Source organism: Podarcis gaigeae (genome assembly GCF_964106915.1).
Source record: "Podarcis gaigeae genome assembly, chromosome: 1".
NCBI lineage: Eukaryota > Metazoa > Chordata > Lepidosauria > Squamata > Lacertidae > Podarcis > Podarcis gaigeae.
This window is the reverse complement of record NC_139678.1, coordinates 134,860,496-134,886,400: the sequence shown is the minus strand read 5'-3', so window position 1 is coordinate 134,886,400 and position 25,905 is coordinate 134,860,496. Positions and strand designations below refer to the sequence as shown.

Here is a 25,905-nt window from a genome sequence, read left to right as displayed (position 1 = left end):
AGCAAGAGGCCCATTTCTCCCCTGAGAAAACCAGTCGTCCAAGCAGCTAGTGACAGCATGAAACAGTCCTCTCAACACAGGAGGTTCTTCAACAATCACCAGTTTGCTGAGTCAGCGTAGCAGGGGCACTCTCTCCGCCATTAATGAGTGTGATTACGCTGATCTCATAATCAATGCCCGGCTCCAAGCCTGTGACCGTATAGTGTCCCTCTGAAGAGTCGACAAAATCTTCAGAAATGGGGACACTTTCTCCTGCTGCAGCTACTGTGATGCGGTAGCCAATAATGGTGGAGGCATTTAGTGGGGTCCACCTCAGGCCGATGCTTGTATCAGTTACGTCGACAAAGCTTAAGTCAGTGAGGTGGGGCACCTCTATTGTGTTACAGAGCAAAACAGGGAGCCAAAGACAAACGGAGGCAAAATACAACAAGAAGGAAGAGAGAGAAAAAGCAGTGATCATCAGTGAATTCAGCAGTGAATTAAAAGTGAAGAACTAGCGAAGTAATTACGGTGATATGTGATATTTCCCTACGAAAAGCAAGTCCAGCATTTACAACGTACAGCAATGGGTTAGATAGCTAAACCCTCTTACAATACCTGCAAAACATCTCTTCTGAATGTCATTAGAGATGTTCTTCAGGATTTGCAGCCAATTCTCATGAAACACTCTACCAGCAAATATGTTTTTAGGATGGAGCAAAATGGCACCTGCTCCAGCATATGTAAAACAACAAAGGAGCCCATCTCTGGGGGGGCGGGGGGAATCAAATTGGCAGGAAGGTATGAGACCCTGTCAACCAACGCTTGAGCCCCACAGTCTTAAAAGTTTGCTTCTCCAACTAACACATATGCTTGCCCGTACCAAGTTTTCCTTGTACAAATCATTAGTGGTTAATGACAGCTTGCCTGGGTTATACATGTTCCACACAGATAATCAGGTTCAAGATTGTTTTGCCAGATGCAGTATTACTCAAAAACAATTGCCTTGGTTAAATATTCTACTTTCAATTAGGATCAAGTGGGGAGGAAACCGTTTCTATGCGTCATGTCACAGACCAGAAGGCTGTAGTCTTACGGGTGGGGAAAGTTGCCAACCAGTACACAACCGAGAAGACACTTTAAAAAAAGAGCGGCTAAGGATGGTGATCAAGTGGCTCAAACACTTTTAATGGATTCATTAGCGTGGCTGGGGAAACCCAGCCAGATGGGCGGGGTATAAATAATAAATTATTATTATCGTAACGGGACTAATATTGCTTCTTTCATGCCTGCTTTTTGGACCTGCACTACAGACGTTCACTCCTATCAACTTCAGTATCTAACAAAGCCATTCTTTTCTGAGTGCAAACTTTTAGAAAGACTGAAACATAATCCTACTCGGAGTTAATCCCACCAGGTAACTGTGTACAGTACAGCAGTCTGAAACATAAAACATGCCATCCTTACAGAATTGTCATTTGTGAAGTTAAAAATGGCAAGGGGTTCTAGTCTAAGTAATGAATGAGACATGTTCCTTTACCTGAAATTGTTTTCATGGGCTAATCACCCTGAAACAAAATATTGATTTTGTACATCCAGCCCTACATATAGTATATATTACACAGCCTGGTGATTATGTAAGCGCCTCATAACTCTGCTTACATTCAAAGACAAAATATTGATTTTGTACATCCAGCCCTACATATAGTATATATTACACAGCCTGGTGATTATGTAAGCGCCTCATAACTCTGCTTACATTCAAAGACAAAGTGAGGTATGACTCTATTCCTAGAGTGATCTATCAACCAGCTTTGCTACAGCTGTTGCTCATAAGTCTTACTTGGCCTTAGAATGTCTTTGAATGTAAGCAGAGTTATGAGGCGCTTACATAAAATATGTTATGTGCTACTATACTATAGAGGGATGGGAAGGATGGGCAAAGGGACACAGCCTGTTTCAGGGCAAATGTGTGTTTTATGTTTTCTTTGGTGGGAGGAGTATACAATTCTTAAATTGATACGGAATCTTTCAAAGGTGGTCTACATCTGGTGCAAAACATTGGTTTAATAATTTCAGAACCTTTTCCCATTCTGTTATGGAAAACCATTGAGCAGAACTGAAAAAGAAAGTATCAACTTTCTAGCAAATAACCACTTATCTTTGTGGGATATGCTTACCATATCACCTGTAAAGAAAGCACTAAAGACATACAAAAGTTTTTCCCCAGTGCTTCTTTGTGTTAGAAAGTGGCATTGGGTTAAGGACCTGATTGTTGAATTAACTCAAACCAGGGTGTTAGTTGCCCATAGGAGCAAAGAGAGACTCAACAAGAGCACAAAAATGCCAAGCAGTGTTAATGGCAAGCATCTGTGAAACACGGGAGCTGGGAGCCATGGGGGGGGGGGGATAAGACAAAATCCCATAATGACAGGTTTGGGGTTTTACAGCACTACAAGCACAAGGCTAGACTGAGACATCCCAGGCCATCATCTTCTACAACAGAAGAAGGGCAGGGTGTACATTTTCAGTCATAACACATACTTCTGAGCATAAAAAAGAGCAAAGAGATACTTTTTCTTGGTCTATAGCTGCAATCATATGCACATTTACCTGTGAGCAAGTCTCACTGTTAATACAGTAGGGCTAACATCTGAGTAAACACAGACGAAGGCTTAATATTTTACTAGGGATCAACTGGATCAACTTGCTCATTTTGTATTTCATGATATCTGGGATCAGCATGGCAACAGCTCAATACAGAGACAGTACACTTGACTCTTGAGTGAGCTTATCCAGCAGCAGAGAACATTGGTCCTCCACCAGAATCTTTCTAAACCTCAAGCACTGTTGATTTTCAATGGGCAATGTCACCTGAACAAATAAGAACCTTATTTTCTAAAATATTCTTCACACCTCTGACCATTATTAACTGGCGCTTGATCTGATTTGTCTAGATTTGATACAGCAACACGGAAACCCACACAAAATGTAACATATGAATAAACCAAAATGTTTAGTGATCCATTTCCCCTGAGTCAGAGGCAGCGAATCCAAGGCCAATCTGCTCACCACTGTTGTATACCTATACAAAATAAGACAATAGTATAAAAACCATATGGAATGAGCAAGTATGTTTGTCTTGGTGTCCAGGGCTGTGATCCTAATTATAAGTAAATCGCACTGAAATGAACAGGATTTATTTATAAATAAACATACACACAACCAATGAAAAATCTTCACCGAAAGATGTTCAGGTACAGCTTTCATAAGTACAGAAATTTATAGGACGGCTCCCTGTGAAATTTGTCAAATCTGCTGCTCAGTTTTTAAATTTTACCTTGTGTGATGGTTTCAAAGATGGGTGAGCTCTCCTGGTCATCTTTGACTGTGTAAACACTGACATTGTATTCCACTCCAGGACTCAGATTTTCAAAGGTGCAGGATGTCTGTTCAGCATCAACTTCTTCCTCTAGAGTGAAACCTTGTTGTCCATTTGTAGGGACAGTAGTAATTCTGTATCCAGTTACATCTAAAGTACAGAAGTAAAGGGCTTAGTTGGCACTTATACTGTGCTTCCTTAAAACTAGACAGGAGCACAGCTATTTAAAGATGTGAAATGGTCACAAAACCTGGAAATCTGACAGCAAGACGGTCACCTCCAATTGCCTGTGACACATAATTGTTTTCACAGAATGTGGGGCAAGTATGAAGCATTCTGATGTTTCCATTTGTAGACTTATGTTAATTTTCCATTTTTCTGCTAAAGACATTATTTTTAACACAAATCTTGTGGAAGACAACCTTTTAAAGGTGTTTGATAGCTTTGAGGGGGGGCATTCACAAAGAAATGCAATACGTTGTAGAAGAGTTACCATATTCTTACCCTCCTTGTTTTCTTAGTGGGCAGATTTCAGTGGTGCTATTCTTTTTCAAAATGCCCTCCTTTCCCTTTGTACTAGAAATGGCACTACAGTGGTGCCTCGCAAGACGAAATTAATTTGTTCCGCAAGTTTTTTCTTCTTGCGAGTTTTTCGTCTTGTGAAGCACGGTTTCCCATAGGAATGCATTGAAAATCAATTAATGCGTTCCTATGGAGACCGCTTGCCAGGCTGGCGGTGCGGAGAAGGGCTTTTCTCCCGACCGCAAGCCTTCAGGACAGGTACGGGAACAGAGAGGAAGGCGCGCAGCGCTTCTCCTCTGTTCCCAGGGCTTGCGGTGGGAGGAGGGTTTTTCCTCCCCACCGCCAACATTCAGAACAGCATTCTGAATGTTGGCGGTGGGAAGGAAAACCCTCCTCCCACCGCAAGTCTTCAGGACAGCCATCCGAAGGCTGGCACGGGGAGAAGGTCTCTCCGCCCCACCGCCAGCCTTCGGAGCAGCCTTCCGAAGGCTGGCGGCGGGAGGAGGTCTCTCCGCCCCACCGTCAGCCTTCGGAGCAGCCATCCGAAGGCTGGCGGTGGGAGGAGGTCTCTCCGCCCCACCGCCAGCCTTTGGAAGAGTCTTCCGAAGGCTGGCGGCGGGAGGAGGTCTCTCCGCCCCACCGTCAGCCTTTGGAGCAGCCATCCGAAGGCTGGCGGTGGGAGGAGGTCTCTCCGCCCCACCGCCAGCCTTCAGAGGAGGTCCGAGGACAGTGGGGAAGACGCGCTGCGCTTCCCCGCTGTCCTGGAGATTTCCCTATGGGCTTTCGTCTTGCGAAGGAAGTCCATAGGGAAATTTGTTTTGTGAAGCGCCTCCAAAACTGAAAACCCTTTCGTCTAGCGGGTTTTCCGTCTTGCGAGGCGTTCGTCTTGCAGGGCACCACTGTATAACAGATGTATCCAGTATCTGGTTATCAATGCCCAAAATGACAGCTCATCTTAGTATAAACCAAGCAAGTAGATGAGCAGGATTGCTGAGGATCTAGAGTGCTGCACAGTCAAAAGGGCAGTTCCTAGCCATGCACAATATAAATACCTGGAGATGTGCTTCTTTCCCACGAGACAGTGAGGATTCCAGTTTTGGGGTTGGAATCAAGTTCCAAGTTGGTTGGTGGTGACAGAGCTGTAAGTAGTAAAATCATTGTTTTAAGATTTCACTAGATGGGCAACAGAAAGAGTTTTCAGTATTAGTTGCTTTTTTCAAAAATGAAACTCAACGTGACTTACAAAAAACATTAAAAACAATGATAAAACAGCCCAAACTACATACATATAACATGTATAAATAGAACAGACCCAAACTCCACCCCACTAAAAGAGAAGCAGAAAGTATGGTATGGATAAACACCACAGATAAAGCCTATTCTCGCGCTGCCACCCTCTGCACCTCCCTTGGAATGCAGGGTGCAGATTAGATTATGTGGGGAAAGACAGTCCTTGAAGCATTGGGTCCTAAACTGCATATGGCTTTAAAGGTAAAAACCAACATTTTGAATTGGGCCAGTAAACCATCTGGCAGCCACTGCACACAGGCCAGGATTGATGTTCTGTGCTCAGACCATCATGAGCAACCTGGTTGCAGAATTCCCCAATATATGCAGTTTCTGAAACATCTTCAAAGTTTCTGAAACATCTTCAAACATTACAGTAACCTAACCTAGAGGTTACCAGAGCAGAGACAACACAAATATATCCCTGTGCATATAGGGTAGGGGTGGTGGGGCCAGCAGCTGAAGCTGATGGAAGGCATTTTGCACCACCAAAGCCACCTGGAAATTTAAAACCTAAACATCAAAAGGTTTTTTCTCTGGGTCATGGAGTGACCCCTGCTCTCTAAGCTAGCCATGACATGTTGTGGGCTACCAAAGCCCAGCAGCACCTCATGGCAGTCTGATCCTTATGGGCTGGTCTGCTGGAAGTGTCAGGATGTACCAGGCCCAGGTTAGCAGGAAACAAGTCTTGTCTGTGGTAGGAATACACCTGTGCTACCCCCTCTTCCACATATACTGACTCAAATCTGCCTGATTTATTTTACAAAGAAACCACTCCAAAATAATTCCACAGACTTCTGAGGGGGATAATGTCTTTGGGATCTTTGGCCTAAAAAAGCAGTGTTCATTATGTGATAGTTAAAATATGTCATACGTGTAACTATTGTCTTGGTGATGGGTGTGATCCTCTCTTGACCATCCATGAGTACTGTGATGGTGTAGTCGTAATGCACCCCAGGAGTCAGACCCGAGATGACAATGCTCCCGGACTCAGAGATGACCTCCCTTGGAGCTTCTCCACCTTGGCTTGGTCGCACACCCAGCTGCAGTAGGAAAAGAATGAAGAATTATTCACAGCTAACAATGGCTGCTGTAGTATGTACTCCTGGGAAGAAACCAGTATAGCTTAATGTGGATGATCAAAACTATTAGGAGTTGAATTCTGCAAAGATATATGCATGGTGGAACCCGAGCTTTCTGAGAACTTCAGGCTTTCATTTCAGAAAAGCAGATACCTAACCCTCAGTATTGCAGAGAAACCTTTTGAAAATGACAGGCACTCATAGTTGCTCATGCTAGAGCACAGACTAAAGCAGAGCGGAAAAGGGAAAGAGTTCTGTGGCTCTAACAGCTTCCGGTTTCTCTGCTGACTTTCCTTTCCTACCATCTTGCCTCTGCTGCCCCTTCTCCCTTGGCTTCTTAACCACTCTATCAAAAAAACCCACAACAACTCTATCTGCAACCAAATGAAATACCAAGTTGTTCATTCTGGGCTCAGATCTAAGAGTTTTCTTGAAACACAGCCTGGACATATATATATATATATTTGGCACAAGAACTAAGAATGATTAACACCAAACATGAAATCTTATGCACGCTGGAGCAAGGTTCCCTTTTTGTACCAAGGCCACATTAGTAGGATAACATATGCTAGACAACATTTTCACAACTTCATTTCATCAGGATGCTGTGTGTGAGAGAGAGCGAGAGCGAGAGCGAGAGATTTCTTGTTAATTTTTGCTTCTTTGTTTGCTGCTTAGGAGATTACATTCAAACCACTTTTAACTGTGGATTTTATAAGTTATAAACAAATGTTTGTAGCTGCTCCGGGAACCTTTGAAGGAATGCCACCTCCTTTAACTTCTAATCTGTTACATCAGGCTTAAAACAAATGGCGTTCAGCCAGTGTATCAATTGCTACTACAAGTTCTCAAATAGCCATGAGCCATTAATTGTAATAAGCCCTTTTGAACCAGGGGTCTCTCCCCCTGCTGGGGTAGATTGGTTTTCATGTCTGTTTAAGTGATACCTGAAGTACTGGTAGGGTGGGAATTTGTGGCTGTTTTCTTACCTTAAACCCAATTCGTGGAGCTGGTGTCCAGGTAATAACAATAGATGTTTCTGTCACTTCAGTGGTATAGTGAGGAACAGAGCCTGAGGGCTGTACTGTAAGATGAAATCACAAAAAGAGCTCCCATTTAAACAATATCACGACACTTAGAGATGCCAGCTTACCATGAACTGTATTTTATATTTTGCCTCATATTGTAAGAGTGTCACATACAACATCTGTTGCTGTAATATTTTTATTTGTAGTATGGAATTTCCTTGGACTAGTTTATTTATTTAATTTGCCAGTCGCTTATCTTGCCCAGCGCAACCCAAAGCGACTTACAACCAAGCAACTAGTCAAACCCCGCATAGATACTGTACATTAAAACCAAAAAGAAAGAGAAATACATTAAAAACATCACACCCTAAAAAGCTGCAGATAATGAAAGGCCAAAGGCCTGGTTATAGAGGAAAGGCTTTGGCTGGTGCCTAAAGAGATATAATGCTGGAGCCCGGTGATCCTCCCTGGGAAGGACACCCCACCCCAGAAAAGGACCTCTCGAGGAGGAGGCACACAAAGAAGGGCCTGAGAATCTGAGCACAAGGTCTGAGTTGGTTCATATGGGGAGAGGCGGTTCTTGGACTATTGTGGTCCTGAACTGTTTAAAGCTTTATAGGTCAAAAACCAACACTTTGCGTTGGGCTCTGACACTGATTGGCAGCCAGTGCAGTCGGGCCAGGATTGGAGTTACAGTGGTACCTCGGATTGCAGACACTTCAGGTTACAGACTCTGCTAACCCAGAAATAGTACCTTGGGTTAAGAACTTTACCTCAGGATGAGAACAGAAATCGCACGCCAGCGACGGGAGGCCCCATTAGCTAAAGTGGTACCTCACGTTAAGAATAGTTTCAGGTTAAAAACAGACATCTGGAACAAATTAAGTTCTTAACCCGCGGTACCACTGTATATGCTGGAACCGTCCTGCCCGGTTAGCAGCCAGGCCACTGAATTCTGCACCAACTGGAGTCTTCAGAGGCAGTCCCAAAGTTTGCAGCAGGAGGTGGGTATTCTCACCAGGAAATTAGTCCTGTTATAAAGAGTAGTCTACAAACTCTGTGGGCCTAATTAAAGAGAGCTGGACTCTAGTCCTGTCAGCTGGAACCCAAATTCCTACAAAGATGGTCTTTAAGCATGCTATGTGGGTAACCAGAGAGGCATAGGAGCATATTCCATGCCCCCAGCAGTTATCTCTCCATAAGAAGGAAAGAGGGTTTAGCATTCCCTCAGCTCTTCCACAGGTTCATGGTGCAGTCAAGTAATTTGAGGCTCTGGGTTTGATGGTCTGGTGGTGGTGGTGGGCTCTTTAGACAGGAATGTGTACAAAATGTGAGAAGCCAGGTCTGCTATGTTTGAGAGTTGTCCTCATTTTGCTGAATGGGGGCCCAGGACCTCTACCCCCAAAGTCTTCCCATCCTGATAGCAGCACAAGCTCTTTAGCAGGCTTTCCCAGAAGTCCTGAGATTCCTCCTCCTTGGCCTTCCTATCCCCACTTTGTTTTGCAACCATTATTACCATGCCTGCCACCACCTCCTTTCTTTCCCATGAGGAGGAGAGTTCTTGTGACAGCACAGGGAGGCAGCCATCCCAGAAACTGAGCCCACCCGGCGCTCAGTAGGCCACGCTCAACTCTTTAGTACCAGGATAAAGAGTTTGCACTTCATCCCAACTCTTGCCTGCCAAAGCCGATTTAGTCATTGCCATAGTAACCAGGCCACTCTTCTTCCTGCCACCTGGTCCTCAGGGTCATGGGCTAACCAAAGGAGATGGTTCATTCCAACAAAACACGTTTACGTGTATGAATGCATACGAACCCCAAACCAGCTCCTGGGTGCAAAGCTGGAAGCAGCCGACATAGGGCCTGAGAACTGTGCATTACTTCTAGTTTGCAAAGTAGAGGGATCTCATTATTTACATCAGCTTCAAAGTGAGTTCAAAGTACTACCCAGCAGAGAAAACAACACCGCATGGCTACCAAAACAACGGGTTCCCTTCCTCTGTAAACAAGTAAAATGTTGCCAATTTGGGATAAAAATCCCTAATTAACTGCCTCTGAAGGAATGTCTGCAAGACACACTGGCTGTTGTGTAGTAGCAACTTTAAGTATACACCCAAATGCACTTAATTAAATAGACTTAGGATGTGGCTCCAAAGTTAGGTCTGGTGAGCCAGCTGAGCTAGTATAAAAATGTAGCCAGCTGCCCAGGAATCAAAAGCTATATTAAAAAGACACCTATATACCAAGTGTGTCCATCTCTCCCACACAGATGACAGGGTGACAACTTCTAAAATCTGTCGCTGGTTCCTTCTGGTGAAAGCGTCACACCACATCTGAGTCACAGCCTGCTATCACTTCCAGTAGTGCTAGACCAGAATGACTCTACTGGGTGGGGGGGGACTGGAAGCAATATTAGAGTATTAATAAGTATGTAACTTAGATCCTGGTTATCAGGTACATTTAACTTGGAACAGATACAAGCCAGCGGACAACTAATAAAAAACCAAAGCAGCAGTTTTAAGATCAGGAAGTTTCTAAACCAAATATTCTAAAAGTCTGAACCAAATATGGCTCTTTTGTACATGTGCTGTGTCATTGATCAACTCAGCTTTGGAATCAGCCTGAAGCTTTAGTCTCATCTCAAAACAAATTGCAGAGACACCACCTACAGGTGAGCAGCAGAGTCTACTCAGGTCTACATAACTTGTGACCCACCAAAACAAATGCAGCCTACAAGTCCCATATTGTGGCATGCAAGTTGGCTCCAACAGTGCATCACCGCCACCCTGACGCTGGGAGGGTGGCAGTGCTACTCTGACCCACCACACTAGCCGCTGAGGGAGAAACCTAATCCCATGCTTTGTTTTTGCAATGCCAGGAAGGCAACAAAACCAGGAGATTTACTGAGCCCCAGGTGAGCTGCTATTGCATGGCCAATCTGCAATGCTCAGATGGCTGGATCACATCATCCGTGACAGATGGCCATCCAACCATTAATTCTGTCTATCACAGCAGAGTCAGGCAATTCACATGATTCTTGCACTTCAAGATGGCTTTTGGATCTTGTGGTAGAAATCTGCATTTCACCACGCAAGGTGGCAATATGTATCCAGCAAGGTTGATCTTGAAGCGCTGTGGTCATCAGATTACTACAGGCTATGATATGAAACCAAAGCTTAGAACTCTCTCTTCAACCAACAGGTAAGTAATTCCCAAAACGTGTTAGGCAGAAGCTATGCTCAAAATACCAAGGAACGAAAGGGACCCTGACCCACTCCTTTGCCTTTTGTACTGGCCACTTTAGCTACTGATCTTAAGGAGGTTCCAATGGAAGACTGGAGTAAAGGAGTAAAAAATGGGTGGCAATTTCCAATGCTAATGGAAGGTGATCTGGTAGTATTAGGGCACAGGGAGGAGCTGGCAGATTTATTATTATTATACTCCACTGATGATAGCAGGTACCTCAGCACACACAACTACAAACCTTACTACGTGTAACTTCACACACAGCTTCATGTTCTATACTAATAAATTTCTCTCTCTCTTTTTTTAGACACAACCTCATCATAAGCCTGGGAAATATCAGGATAACTGAAACAATATCCAAAATGGCTTCTTGCTTACAAGTTGTGAAGATTCCTGTTTCCGGGTTGCTTTGCTGGTCTCCTTTGATAGCCACTAGGGACACAGTGTACTCAGAGCCAGGCTGCAAGTTCCTCAGCTGGTATCTGGTGACTGATGGCCCCACGGTGAACTCTTTGGGTTGCCCTCCTGTTGTGAGGCTCACAGTAAGCCGGTATCCTGCAATGCGGCTACGAGGGGGCCTCCAGGTCACCAGCACAGTAGAGTCCGTCTCATTGACAAAACGCAGGTTAGTTGGGCCATCCAGTCCTAGAAGGGAAAGCCAAACAAACATTTTACATCTTCTTAGGAAGCCATTGTTCTTCCCTCCTCCCCCCCAAACATATAGAGCAAGGCTTCACACAACAGTTGCTACTGCTACCACTAGTCAGTATTTATTTCATAACAGCGACCTCACATATTTTGCCAAAAGTTAAGATAAGAACAGATAAAAGAAAGTACACAGCGGAACTTGCTCCCAGAGGAGGCAGTGTTGGCCACCAATCTTGGTGGCTTTAAAAGAGGATTAGACAAATTCATGGTGGATGGGGCTCTTGAGGACTGCTAGCCATCATGGCAGCAGTAATGCTTTAGAATACCAGTTGCTGAGGACCACTGGATGGGATGGTGCTCTCCTGCTCCAATCCTGCACCCTGGTTTCCCACAGGCATCTGGTTGGCCTCTGTAAGAACTGGATGCCAGTGGCCTGATCCAGCAGTCTCTTCTTAAGGTCTTATGAGCCACTGGAATCTAAGCTCTTATCCAAGTTGGCACCTGGATATTTAGAGGTATTTTAAAGGGGCGCAGGTACCTAATCTTCCTTCCTTGGGTTTGTTTCTTATATAAACACATACTGTGCCAACTATTGTACTGTTCCCCAGATGCAGAATGTCTTTAGTTACAGCAGTTAACAACCATGATCACAAAATCTACAGTTCTATCCCTTCATTGCATAGCCAAGAGGCAATACTTGTATGTTTCCAAAACTTTTAAAATAAATTGTGATTATATATGTTTGTTGTATAGATGAAATCCATAGATTTCATAAGCAAGCATTCAGTTGGTCTGAAGGACTAGTTATCTTGAAGGACTGGGGGGGTTATTCATTGGGAAATCTTGTCTGTTCTCTTTTCCCATATACTGTATTTTTTGCCCTAAAAAGTAAGGGGAGATGTGTGTGCATCTTATGGAGCAAATGCAGGCTGTGCAGCTATCCCAGAAGCCAGAACAGCAAGAGGGATTGCTGCTTTCACTGCGTAGCGATCCCTCTTGCTGTTCTGGCTTCTGAGATTCAGAATATTTATTTTTCTTGTTTTCCTCCTCCAAAAACTAGGTGTGTCTTGTGGTCTGGTGCGTCTTATAGAGCGAAAAATACGGGTATTTCAATTATATCACAGGATTTATGTGAATGTTTTTCAAAATGTGGTTTAGATGAAGCAATTCTGGTCCTGATCATAATGAATGGAAAGCACAGTTGCAGACACCTGTTACCAGCTCAAGCCATGCCTATTAAGAATAGCTGTACTCAGCACTACATTTCGGATCTGGTCCATCACTGCCCTCAAAATACACAATTTTAAAACTGTATCACAATGACAGCACAGTAGATTGCTATTTTGCTTTACCCTGACAAGATCATGTTGACATTCTGCATTATTACGTGTTTTGAGTTTTACAAAGAAAGTGTCTGTGACCAATAATCCTTCACTAAAGGTTAGGTGTGAGTGCCTATGTTATGTGCACAATATTTAATTCAACAGTCTCCACCACCAACTCATGGTCTCAAAAAAAGGAAGTTTGAAGTTCAGTTGGAAGGAACTCCTGAACCAGAAAAGCAGCTTTTGATAAAGAAATTCTCTTGCTGAACTATCCTGGCCACTAACATCCACATTTCTAATTGTAAATAAATATTTGTGAAATATTGAGATTTCTGGCAGGATGAGGTTGGAACAAATATATAAACATAGTTAAAGGAAATTTACTTACTGGTTGTTTGTTCTCCAGTCAGTGGCTCACTTTCTGTGCCTTGTCCGAGGGCATAGACCTTGAAAACATAGGTTGTTCCAGGCAGAAGCTCTGTGACCTCAGCAAACGAATACCTAGTAACGGGCAGCCTCTGACCATGTTCACCAGGGCGGTTAACTGGGATCACTTCTACGCGATAGCCGGTCACAGCACTTTCAGGGGGGGTCCACATGATGGTGACTTTGACATCTGTGACTTCCACAAACTGCAAATCCTTGGGTGAAGGAATCACACCTAGCCAGAAAAATGCACAAAGCACACCCCTTACTGAACTTCAAAGTGACTGCAATGACAAGGAGGGGAGCTAACCTGGACCCCTATTACAACTGCCCTTTTCATGCTGCCACATTCTGAAAGCAGCTGCCAGGTGGGAATGGTTTAAATGTAACCAAAACTAAGTAAAAGAATGCCCATTACATCCCACTACCATATCATAGAGGAATTGGTGTTCCCTTTTCCAACGTCCCTCAAAAGTCCTTCCCATTGTGTCACTCAAGAAAACCAATCAGCTTCTGGTGGATTTGGATGAATCCAGGAAGTCCAGTTCCTCTTTCACATTTGGAGGGTGGTATAGCTTTGGAGGGACATAGGGAAGAGCAGTGGAAATATAGTAGGCACTACCTTCCTGTGGTGCTCCTGTGGTCGTCTTCTGAATGAAAATAGGAGAGCTCTCCTGATTCTCTTCCACAGCATAAATGCTAATATTGTATTGAACACCAGGCATCAAGTCACTGAGCGTCACCGAGGTAGCAGACTCTGGTAGGTTGAGTTCAGTACTGCTGCCTTCCACAGATGGAGTATAGACAATTCGGTAACCTAAGGTAGCCAGAAATGCATGGTTAGCCCATGACACAGAAATAAAACCAAATGGGAGACATCTGCTCACCCCTTTGTTGAATTAGCCACTGTTATTATTCAAGCCTTTATTTGATCCTGCACATTTCAGAAACTGAGGACTAGTGAGCCTGCATAAATTAAAATTTAGGAGGACTATAACCTTATGAATCACAATACTTCAGAGCCCTCTGTTTTTTATTAGACAAGCAGCAGGATTGATAGTCACCTCCTGCATGCCTGAAATATATACTTTTTGGTGTATAAAGAGTTTAGTCCTCGGCTATATCGCCATGCGTTTGCCTCTCTTACAACTGAAGAAAAACAAAATGCACCAAAATTTAAAAACCAAGACAAGTAAATGAGCCAGACCTGTGATTGGAGCTTCTGGTCTGTTCCAGCTCACGACTATTGAAGTGTCATCAACCTTTTCTACATGGTGCTCAGGAGGAGCATCAGGTGCTGTTTAAGGAAAGAGAAAAATATGAAAGTCCAATGGCACAAAGTGACCAGCTTCAAAGGGAAAATATGGTGGCCTGGTGTCTTTCCTTGCCAAATATTGTGTGATCCAACATACCTGTTGTCTGTGTGGTGGACAGAATTAAATCCTGCTCTCCCTCTTCTGAGACCTCATAGACCTTGACGATGTAATTGCGACCCGGAAGTAAGTTGGAGATACTAACTGAATTGACTGTGCTTGGAAGATCTTTAAAAAGAACAAATGAAAAACAGGGAATGTTTGTTATGTGCAATCAATCAAACAAACAAACAAACAAACAACCAGGATTCTAGTGCTACAATGCCATGCTTTGGTGTAAACCCCAGTGAATTCAGCAGGAATTCTTTTGAAGAAAACATGTATCAGATTGGACTGCACTGGGCACTTCTGAAAACTCCCAAAACCTGGAGTGAAACTCACTTGGCAAGAAATTAAGAGGCATGATCTGCCTGAGATCATAGACAATTGTATGCAGTTTCAGAAAATTCTAAATAATTCATATATCTAGAATTATGAGACTTATATTTTCAATAGCAGAACAAAAGTTAGGCAGCAATCCTTAACACAGCTGGGAATTCAAAGGGACTTACTTTTGAGTAGACATGGCTATGAGGACAACCATACTAGAGAAGCTTTATAGGCTGAAATGAAATTAACCCTATTTATGTTATCTGCGACTGATGCTCATCCAGTCTTACCCAAGTACTTGGGCTCATCCCCATCTTCACTCAGTTCATATTCCACGCGGAATCCGGAGACAGTGTCTGAAGCAGAGACCCAGGAAACCACAAAACTATTGGCTGTAATTTCTGTGATGGATTCCGAGATAGAAACCACAGAAGGAAGTGCTGTTGTTTCTCCTATCACATGAGTACCTGCAAAGCAAAATTAATATATAAGCAATAGCTTCATGGAAGGAAAGACAGGAGAAATCAAAAGCTATTGCCTTACATAGGCTTTGATTTTATGCAAAAGTATGTTTTAATACAGACTTTTGATACTTTTTTATTTTTGTTAATTAAATTATGAGTTAAAACTGATAGCAAAAGGGCTGAACAATGGGGTGATTTGGGGGTATTTCTCTCCCCCCCCCAAATGAAATCATGACATCAATAATCCCTTGCAACTTGGGGTGGGGTGTTCTTGGCTGGCTCCCTGATGGCAGAACACTCAAGACCTCTGGGTTGGTGTTGGGTGTTGTCATTGTTAAAGCACAGCAGTAGATTATTAAAAAAAAAAAAGTTTAAAGCTTCATTTATAAATCCTACATAGTTCTTTTAGCAAAAAAACTGCGAAACCCCAGGGCTCTTGAGAAGTCCATAGGCAGCGTTCTAGGCAGCCTCACATTGTAAGGCCAACCGATGACACAAACATGAACTCGAAAGGGAAGACCAAAGGGAAGCTATAGATTTTAAGATGTACAAGCAAATATGCATACCACTTGGCGACCTCTTACTTTAAGGTAAGAAAGACCAGGGAAACAAATACCCCCTGCACCCCTCCACATAAGATATTACGGTGAAAAGTGAACCGCTTTGACTTCACCCACAAAAAAGTTCTGCATTTGCTTGTGTGCAATTTGGCAGGTTTAATCCATTGTGGAGGAGCTTGTGTGCCTATGAATCTCATCCACTTTAGCAAAAAGGTGAAAACTTTACAGCCATTTTTAGATTCCACATCATAGTCAATGACGAACACAGAGGTTTGTTTTATACGGAGGATCTCAGAACCTGAAACAGATCAAAGTAGGGCTGGGCGCGCGCACACACACACACACACACAGAGTGATATATCAGTATATCACAATGTTATACCAGTGATATGTGTCAGAATGTTGAAAACCAGATTTCACCCAGCCCTAGATCAAAGCAGAGAAAGCACAGAGTGACAGGGAAGCAGACTGGTATTTTAAAAAAATGCACAGAAACAAGGTGAAATGCGAGGCTACTGGATACTGTTCTATGCCATTACTGTTGGTATAAGAAATATTATGGCAAACAATACTGTAGAACAAAGGCTGGCCATGTGCTAGCAACACAGCAACTATCAGAAGTTCTGATATATGCCTGTTACCTGTTTCAAGACTGATATACATTAAAGCGAATACCACCCTGTACCTGGAGGTTAGCATCTGTCTGTCTTGGGAGAGAATGAAATAATACTTACTGGAAATAGCTGTGGTGCTCGAGGTGGTAAATTCAAAACGGGTGACCTCTCTCTGGCCGTAGTGCTGAACACTAATAAGCTGCCCCTCATAAACGATACCAGGTTTCAGGCCTGAGATGGTGTAAGAATTATAATAGCCTGGGATGGTGGCCTCTTTCCACTTCACTCTAGAATTTTTCTAAAGGAGCAAAACACAGAGGATATTAGGACAGGAATATGACAACAGAAGAAGTCTGTGTGTTTCCTTCATTATGAGAAAGATTCTCATTTGCTTCCATTTCTAAATATCATCTGCATTTCCTTTATGGGACAATGATATGGAAGGAGCAGGTGCTGAACAAATGCAGAATGCAGAACAAAAGCTTCTTTCAACACTTATCTCATGGACCAATCCATATTTTGAAGAGCAAGTGACACAGGCACCATTTTGAATGCATGGTTTGTGATATATCCACTGCAATTCACACATGTCATGGGAGCCGGTCCAAAGACTTCAGTGAAAAGGAGGAATGTAAGCCGACTAAACAAAAAACCAAGCCAAACAGTTCCTAGTAGTTCATATATGGCATATTCTTTTCCTCATGGTACATATTCAGTCCCTAAATTGGCCAGAGAAAAATGTACACAAGGCTTCTGCAGTTTGTTTGTAGGAGAGGAAATTGCGTAGTTTTAGCGTGTGTGACAAGCAACACCTGCCGAAACTCTCTTCAGTGCAACTATTACATGTGCAGGAGCACATGCCCTCTTCTTCATTTGGTCCCCAAACAGTCTTTGGCAATCACTTTCATTAGAAGGCTGGATCTTTTGAAGTGCCTCTATGTAACCCCTTGGAGGCCTGACTCCAGGAAATCGAGCAGCACTGCCATGGCATCTTGCGCACAGACAGCAGCGCATCCGTTTATTGCTGCATGACTTTGCTTGAAATGACGGAAAGGAACATATTCCTGTAACCATGGCAGTGAAATCACTACCATTTTTACTGACTTCTGCTTAGGAAGCATCAGCCCAGTGATCACAGCAATGGAAAAGGCTCCCCTGTCTACCATGAACATTTTCACCAGTGCCCACAGCCCTCCCCGCAAAATCCAGCTGCAAAATTGAGGAAGGGTGTTTTAACCCAGCTCATCCTCTTGGTTTAGGCTAGGCCACCAACCTATATACAGATTATATAGATTGTTAAGTACTGAAATGAATTAAGCCTCAAGAGTAAAAATTACTTCTATTGTATTGCCATGGTAGATTGTAATAACAAATTTTCATCTGCTTGCAAGACTTCTAGATTCTTGGGACTAAGAAAAAGTTGTTCCACAAATGAAACATGTGCTTACTGGTTTCCATCGGATGATGTACTTGGAAATGTGAGAGGATTCAGGTGCAACCCACTGGACAGGATGAGAATCAGGATTAATTGGGACATCTGTGATAATAACTTGAACAGGGCCAGTGGAACCTAAAATATAATTTTTTCCATTAGTTTACATACAGCTACATCTATGCATCTTTTTCAAGTAAATTTATTTTCATATTTCCCTCCTGTCTCCAATAATCATAACCCACCTACATTGTACAGTAATATAAGGATTGTATTCAAGTTTTTTTTTTCTTTTTGGCAAAACACAACACAATCTTTAAGAGTTACCGGATTGTTCCGTGTATAACACGAAACCTATTTTGGGGGATTTAAATTTATGAAAATGGGGGAAGATGACCCCCGTGTATAATATGACCCCTGTTTTTTAACATTCTTTTGGAGTAAAAAAACCTATACATGGAAAAGTACGGTATTCTTATGGTGAGATTCACCAGGAAATGAAATGTGGAATCAGGTAATATATACAAGTTTTTGTGATGTTGGCACATCACAAAAGGAGTGTGATATGGCTGCTGCATTACACATGCAAGGGCTTTCCAAATGTATTGCATTAATTTCCAAATCAACTTGCACTCAGAACTTATTGGTTCCCCTTTTCCCTCTTTTATGCTCATAATAACCAGGTGAGGTAGGTCAGGCTGAGAGTTTGTGATCTGCCAGGTCACCCACAAGCATAAAAAGTTATTAAATTCACAGCCCTTGTTTTTCATTTTATTGATGCTCAACTCATTTTAACCTTCAGTTTGTTTGTTTTGTACCACCTGCATCAAATTTCGAGTTAAATGCTGATTCAGTACAGCTTCTGAATGAGTATATGGTGTTTAGTGAGCAAGACTTAAATCCCCACAGCACATCAGCAAGGAACTGTCTGGCTCTGTGGAACCCTCTGTTATTTTAGCAATTAAATTCTTCCTTTTAAAGAAGTTTCCCTTTGCAAACTTGTTTGGACAACTGTATAGCATACATACCTGTGGAAACTTTTAAAAGCTTCAATAAAAACAAGCCCCCTCCCATGCTGGGGCTAGCTTTGAAATGGTCTCAACTGCCAAAGAGATACTCAGGAACTCGGTTGTTTGATTTACCCCCACATTTTCCATCCATCGTGTATCTAAGAAGAGGCCTTGGCTACTATTCTGAGGGTACACATATTTCACATAACTCCTTGAGATGGGTTGTTGTAACAGTTGCACAAGAATACCAGGACTCAATTATAACTGCAAAAGCCAACCAGAGGAACCTGAGGACTTGTGTTTTCATTTCACATGCCTCAAGATGTGCTATTTCTCTCAGCAGAATACTATCACTTTGGAGTAGTGACACTCGTGCAGGCCACACTCCACCTAATGTTCTATGTCCTGAGTCTCACTGCTCAACCAGCCCCAAAATAAGTATTGCTATTTGCAGGGGTGCTATCTCAGAATTCTTATCCTGAGGTAATAGAACACTGCCTACAGGAACAAGGAATCCCAGGGTGCTTCAGCCCTGAATGCATGCTGACCCTCCAGAGTCAACATTATTGTTCCTCTGGTGAACTGTGAATCCCACAAAGTATACTTTGTCACAAAGAAGGCCTAATCTAAGAAAATCAGTCCTTAATTTTCCATCTACTACTGTCCCTCAAAGAATGTTAACTGGCAGCAGTCATGGGAAGAGTCAAATCCAGTTCTCCAGCTTCCTGTGGGAACCATCTTCCATGTGAACAGTTATAGGAATTGTTTTGTGCAACATTGTTAACTGCCTTGAACATGCCAATGGAAAAGCAGGATATTACTCAACAAATAAATAATCTTGAGTGGGGCTGTGAAATTGATCTAGGCTGCATCTCATTCAACATTTACTGTTCCCATCTCAGTACAAAACATATTTTGCAACAGGTGGAACATAGTGTATGCATGTTTAAATGTATGCCACTTTCTACTAAAAAATTCCTAAAAATGGAACCCAGTTCTTTCCTGATTACTACTTTTCCCAAGAAAAGTTTGTGTTACTATGCCATTCTCAGCTGGTGCATTCGCTTAGTAGGCAACATCTTACCTTCCACTTCAAGAACATACTAGCTCTGGATGGTTTGGGTCAGCACATGATAAGCACATGATGAATGGAAACCCTGCCTTGCAGTGATAGGATTTAACTACCTTTTAGAACTTTCTGGCCATATACCGTATTTTTCGCTCTATAACACTCACCTGACCATAACACGCACATCGTTTTTAGAGGAGGAAAACAAGGGAAAAAACATTCTGAATGAAACAGTGGATGTATCATTTTTGTGCTTCATGCTGTGGCCACAGACATGTGATCTGATGGTGAATTTGGGGTGACCCAATGCAAAAATCCTGAGAATTCCTGTGGATCCATGCTTTGTAACCACGTTTTTGCACCTTTGCAGCCCCAGGCAACGGTGGGTGCGTGATTTTTCTGGTGCAGGCTGTAGCCATGGACATGCTATGTGATCTGATGGTGAATTTGGGGTGACCCAATGCAAAGATCCTGAGAATCCCTGTAGATCCATGCTTTGTAACCACATTTTTGCACCTTTGCAGCCCCAGGCAACAGTGGGTGCGTGATTTTTTTGGTGCAGGCTGTAGCCATGGACATGCTATGTGATCTGATGGTGAATTTGGGGTGACCCAATGCAAAGATCCTGAGAATCCCTGTAGATCCATGCTTTGTAACCACATTTTTGCACCTTTGCAGCCCCAGGCAACAGTGGGTGCGTGATTTTTCTGGTGCAGGCTGTAGCCATGGACATGCTATGTGATCTGATGGTGAATTTGGGGTGACCCAATGCAAAGATCCTGAGGATCCATGTGGATCCATGCTTTTTAACCACGTTTTTGCACCATTGCAGCCCCAGGCAACAGTGGGTGCGTGATTTTTTTGGTGCAGGCTGTAGCCATGGACATGCTATGTGATCTGATGGTGAATTTGGGGTGACCCAATGCAAAGATCCTGAGGATCCATGTGGATCTATGCTTTGTAACCACATTGTAAGTGGGGAGCGAAGGAAAAACAAAGAAGGGACATGAGAGGGGTGTGCAGAGAGGCAGCTGGCTAAGAATGCAGGAGAGGGATTTAACGGGAGGGAGGAAAGAAAGGCAAAAGTTTCCCCCCACCCAAGCCAGCCCTCCCTCCCCCCCTCTCTCTCCCTCTCTCCCTCCCTCCCTCTCTCTCCCTCCCCCCCCTCTCTCCCTCTCCCCCAGCAGCACCGGAGCACAGAAACCACACGCTGCTTTCCCCTCTGCTTGCCTGGAGGGGAGGGGCTTTCCCTGCTCTTTGTTCCGTTTCAGCAAACACAGCAAGGAAACAGAGGAGGGTGGGCAGTAAGACCCTGAGGCAGAATGCAGGAAAGCAGCCACTTCCTCTTTTCAGGTTTCCCTTCTCCGTGAAGCGTGATTTGATTTTTGCCTGATTTTTCAGCTCCAGGGACCACACATTCGCTCTATAACACGCACAGACATTTCCCCTCCCTTTTTAGGAGAAAAAATCTGCGTGTCATAGAGGGAAAAATACGGTAATCTTGCAGCCAAGTTCACTGACCCACAGCAAAGCAAGACAGCAAGACTGTCTAGGTCTCCCCCTAACAAAATACTGTATATTCATCACTGACTCAGCCTGGAACAGAGGTGTCTTTTGTTCCTTCATCTTCAGTGGTGTAGGATATGCAACTATGATTGAGTTACATACAAGTCTTCAAACAAAGCTCCAGTCCAGCCTCAAACCCTGTCTAATCCTATATCAGCAAAAAATTGGGAAGAAAAAAGACACACTTCCCAAAGCAAGTCTTGCAATTCCAGGGCTATAATCCCAGAATCAATATGCGGAAGCAATAAACTCCTGCTTACTCACAAGTTATTTATTTTATGGGATAACTAGGCCACCACCTACCACTAGGAACCATTATGCTCATCCATAAATTTAAAAACTCGTAAAAACAAAGCTGCAAATGCAGTTTGAAAGCCCAAAGGTCAACTCAACAGCCTCTCTTATCAATGTATGTGCATAAGGCTGGAGCTGAACAAACAAACTCGTATCAACCACATCTATGCAAAATTCCTGGAACTGGGTGATCAGGACAGTTCAAACATTTTGTTCAGAGAGCTGGTCATGCCAGGTACTAAAAGCTATCATCCTTGCCACGAAGCTGTTAGAAGCATAGAAGCAGCCCCACCAGGAGAAAAAAAAGTATCTAACAGTGAGCTTCAAAATCCATTTTTTTAAAAAAATCAGTCTGGACAGCTAAAAGAAGGAAAGGTGTGTGCAAGTAAAGAGTAACCATTGCCCTGAAAATCAATATGGTGAAGAGGCAGCTGGAATGATGCTAAAATGATAATAATTTTAAAATCACAATGTGAATAGTATAGAGACCCAAATGTACAATTCAATGGAAATAACATTAAAGACATGCAGGTTTGATTCTTGTAATTCATGGGACACATGTTTTGGACCTGATTACTTTCTAACTTCTCTCTCTTACATTAAAAATGTGATCAAAACCATAAAAGATAAGATTCTTAGGAAACAGGATTCTCTGCAAGAGAAAAGGGTCGTATGCAAAGTTCTGCTCACATGGAATCACTGACAACAAGAAAACATGCTCAGAGGAGACATACAGGATCCTTTAAAAAACAACAACGGGTTGTTCATCCCACAGCTTCCTACCTGTGTATGCAGTCAAAGGCTGGCAGTGCCACTCTCCAATGCCACGCCCATAACAATAGCACTGATATCTGACACCATGAACGTGCTTCTCCCACGAATCCCCAATCTGGTAAAAGGTCTGGCTTTCAGAATCTTGGCACTGGTCTGGAAGCAGAAAACCAAGTGGGGAATGTGTGGTTATTTCACAGAAATTTCAAGTATGGGGTTCTTCAGGCTTACAGACTCAACACTCCTGTCTCCACATTTCCATGTGGCCCTTTGAAATTCCCATATTCCCCCCCCCAACCTCTTCACAAGAAGTGGGGTTTCAAAGTGGGCCCAGCTGGGGCTTCCCCATCTGTTGCAAAGAGCATAGCCTTGGCATGTCTTTTAGAGGGGCAAGCCACCAGGATCCACTTCTCACTTGAGTCACTGGACCAGGGTTGGAACCTTATCACCAGCAGGTTCCTGTGCCTGCATGGAATGAATTCCATTCAAAACCTTCCTCCGCATGCGCCTCCTGGCGCTCTTCCCACCTATGAAGGGAAAGTCGCATGCCCAGGCCAGATAGAAAGACTACAGCAGAGAACCCTTCAACACAGCTATCACACAACTTACCATTATTAATTCTATCATGCAGACTGAAAACTAAAGCTGAGAGGAAAGGATTTAGTCAAGGAGTCTGTGGCTTTCTGATGTAATGTCTGATAAGTAGGACACATGTGCCATAAATAATTGTGTAGAAGGGAATCGTTTCGGTGGGAGCAGATTTACTCGTATTTCTCTAGGATTCTATTATGAAAATGTGAAAGCAGCAAATAGTGCTTTTGGGGTACGTAACAAATATACATCCCATTTGTATCTCCACCAATGGTCAAAATTTGCTTTCTTTTAAACTCAGTTCTGCTTCTGCTGATCTCATGAAATAGCAAAATTTCAATGTATTTTAGGGGTGTAGAATCATGCCATTTCAATATTTAGATCTTTGTATTCTCTTATTCACTGTCCCTGTAATTCCAAACTATACTATTAGGAGCAGAGTTTTAAGCGGAAAGTAGATTCTGAAATTCCAGAATACTTAAATGAGCCTTAATCATGTTGCTTCACTTTTATCTTAGTGCATTGCAGATGGGAGCTTTATTAATAAGTTTTACTAGGTGCTAACTGCAGCAATTTCCCCCCCCCCCAAAAAAAAATGCATGGCAAAGATGGAAACAGCCCATTTTACAGAACTTTCTAACTCATTTTCAAACAAAACTCCCTTTTCCCCCAAGGAGCCATTTGCAAGAGCCTCACGTTTGCTAAGCTGCAAAATGTGGTTCAGTAAAACCTGCACAGATCTATTTTAAATGAAGAAGAACTTAACCACGAGGACCTTATAAATGCTTGCCAGGAAAAACATTAAAGCTCCCCAGGGATTAAATAATCAGCTATCAAACATCCAGGCCTAAACATGCAAACAAAATTAAGAATGTTTTTTTGGTCAGAAAACAGCCATGTGTTCATTCTTAGAAATAGTCTTAGCTATGACCAGGTTCAAGAGTGCTATTCACACAATTCAAATCTTCATTAGTCCTAGCAGAGTACAGTAAACGTCAGCCAAATAAAACAGGCTTAGCCTCAGGTAAGATAATATTTGCTAGAACTGGCTTTGAAGCTCTTTTGGTTCAAGAGACTAGAAAAACTTCATGGTGAAAGTTTCAAACTGTGTTCCCATATGAGGATATGCTATTGGGGCTTTCTAGTTTGGAGAAAGGTGAGTAAGAGGCTGGATCGGGTCAAAGAGAAACCAAAGTCATCTCAAAATGTTCATGGGAGTAGTTTTAAAAATTATTCCAATTTGCATCTTTGAAAATTAAATGCTATGGCCCCAATTCATGGGCAAGCAGGGAGATTTGTGTATACTACAGGCTTATAAGCAACCTACATTCAAATGCTCTGCAGAGGTGGTATATACTAGTTACATTAGCAAAGTTTTAAAGGTAAAGGTACCCCTGCCCGTACGGGCCAGTCTTGACAGACTCTAGGGTTGTGCACTCATCTCACTCTATAGGCCGGGAGCCAGCGCTGTCCGCAGACACTTCCGGGTCACGTGGCCAGCACCTGCATCTGGCGAGCCAGCACAGCACACGGAACGCCGTTTACCTTCCCGCTGGTAAGCGGTCCCTATTTATCTACTTGCACCCGGAGGTGCTTTCGAACTGCTCGGTTGGCAGGCGCTGGGACCGAGCGACAGGAGCGCACCCTGCCGCGGGGATTCGAACCGCCACCCTTTTGATCAGCAAGTCCTAGGCGCTGAGGCTTTTACCCACAGCGCCACCTGCGTCCCTCAGCAAAGTTGTAGGTAGGCAGTATTTGGTAACAGATTTTTGTGATAGTTTTACAGAGAATGCAGCCTTTAAAAGATGGCGTGATCTGACTTTTAACATCAAACGTAGCTTCACTCATTTATGATCATACCTGCTATCAAACTGGGGTTTGGCCAAAGCCTAACTGTTCATTAAGTGCTTCTCCTTCCCCCTCTCTCTGGCTCTCGATATCTCAGGAAGTTCAGCTGAGAATGGACTTACCCACAGGATCACATTTCCATCTTCCCCGACCTTGACCAAAGCATGTACAGTTCAACATGTGTCCTTCCTCATGGCGTTTGTGGAAGGTCTGGTTTACATCATAGGTGACCCCATCAACTATACACTGGTCTGTTTTAAGATACAAGTACAATATTTGTGCTATTGATTACTTTGAACAAATACAGGTTGCTGAGCTCTCACCCAATTAATGGTGCTCTATTGTGAAACAAGTTGCACAAGTTTTTCCAAAGTACAGCAAAGTCACCTACAGAGAATTAACCAATTTTCACATAAACACAGAAAACTATAGGTTTACACAGTCAGATTAAAATACCCCCTTGCTCCACAAGCTTGTATTTTTTTCTTGGCACTGAGATTCTGATGCAAGAAATAAAATCTAGACAATATGCAATTTCTATAAAGGGCTCATTCTCTAAAACCCCTTAATGAAGTCTCTGACCACTATCCTGCTGTTTCTTCTACAAGGCTATTAAACATCAGGCAGCAAGTACTACTACTAAATATAACGAGTATTATATTTGGGACCAACGTGCTTTCTCTCTTGCTTCAATCCTTAGTCTTTGTTTAAAAACCAAGCAGGCTAAAGAGAAGAAATAGAAACAACTGCAAATCCAGGCTATGGCCTTGCACATACCCATACAGACCTTTGACCTGAATATTAAAGAAAAGCTAGTTTTATGGGTGCAAAATGGCTGTATGCATCACTTGCATCCTCACCAGCCTTATAATCTCCTTCATGCATACTATTATAGAACCCTGTTTCATTCGATTGACTGAAATGCTAACAGCTGACACCCTAATGCAGAGCTGTGAATCGACCGTATTTCATCTTTAGAGGAAAGTGATTCAGGCATTTAAACCCCACCCACCGATGCTG

General features: G+C 43.0%; 1 protein-coding gene across 7 annotated transcripts in view; it reads right to left on the bottom strand.

The window, feature by feature from the left end:
* The window catches only part of FN1 (fibronectin 1), a 75,142-nt gene that overhangs the window by 26,340 nt on the left and 22,897 nt on the right, over positions 1-25,905 (bottom strand). For 4 of the 7 annotated variants that reach the window (XM_083702639.1, XM_083702641.1, XM_083702642.1 and 1 more), the window contains exons 12-25: positions 25,008-25,136; positions 22,459-22,602; positions 17,753-17,874; positions 16,425-16,602; positions 14,957-15,133; positions 14,337-14,465; positions 14,132-14,221; positions 13,547-13,741; positions 12,887-13,159; positions 10,904-11,170; positions 7,242-7,336; positions 6,045-6,213; positions 4,936-5,022; positions 3,320-3,511 (exon numbers count right to left, since the gene is read on the bottom strand). In XM_083702639.1, the coding sequence (XP_083558765.1) occupies positions 3,320-3,511; positions 4,936-5,022; positions 6,045-6,213; positions 7,242-7,336; positions 10,904-11,170; positions 12,887-13,159; positions 13,547-13,741; positions 14,132-14,221; positions 14,337-14,465; positions 14,957-15,133; positions 16,425-16,602; positions 17,753-17,874; positions 22,459-22,602; positions 25,008-25,136 (2,247 nt within the window). Of the gene's footprint in view, positions 1-99; positions 373-3,319; positions 3,512-4,935; positions 5,023-6,044; positions 6,214-7,241; positions 7,337-10,903; positions 11,171-12,886; positions 13,160-13,546; positions 13,742-14,131; positions 14,222-14,336; positions 14,466-14,956; positions 15,134-16,424; positions 16,603-17,752; positions 17,875-22,458; positions 22,603-25,007; positions 25,137-25,905 lie in introns of all 7 variants that reach the window. The other 3 variants (XM_083702637.1, XM_083702638.1, XM_083702640.1) reach the window with 1 other exon arrangement.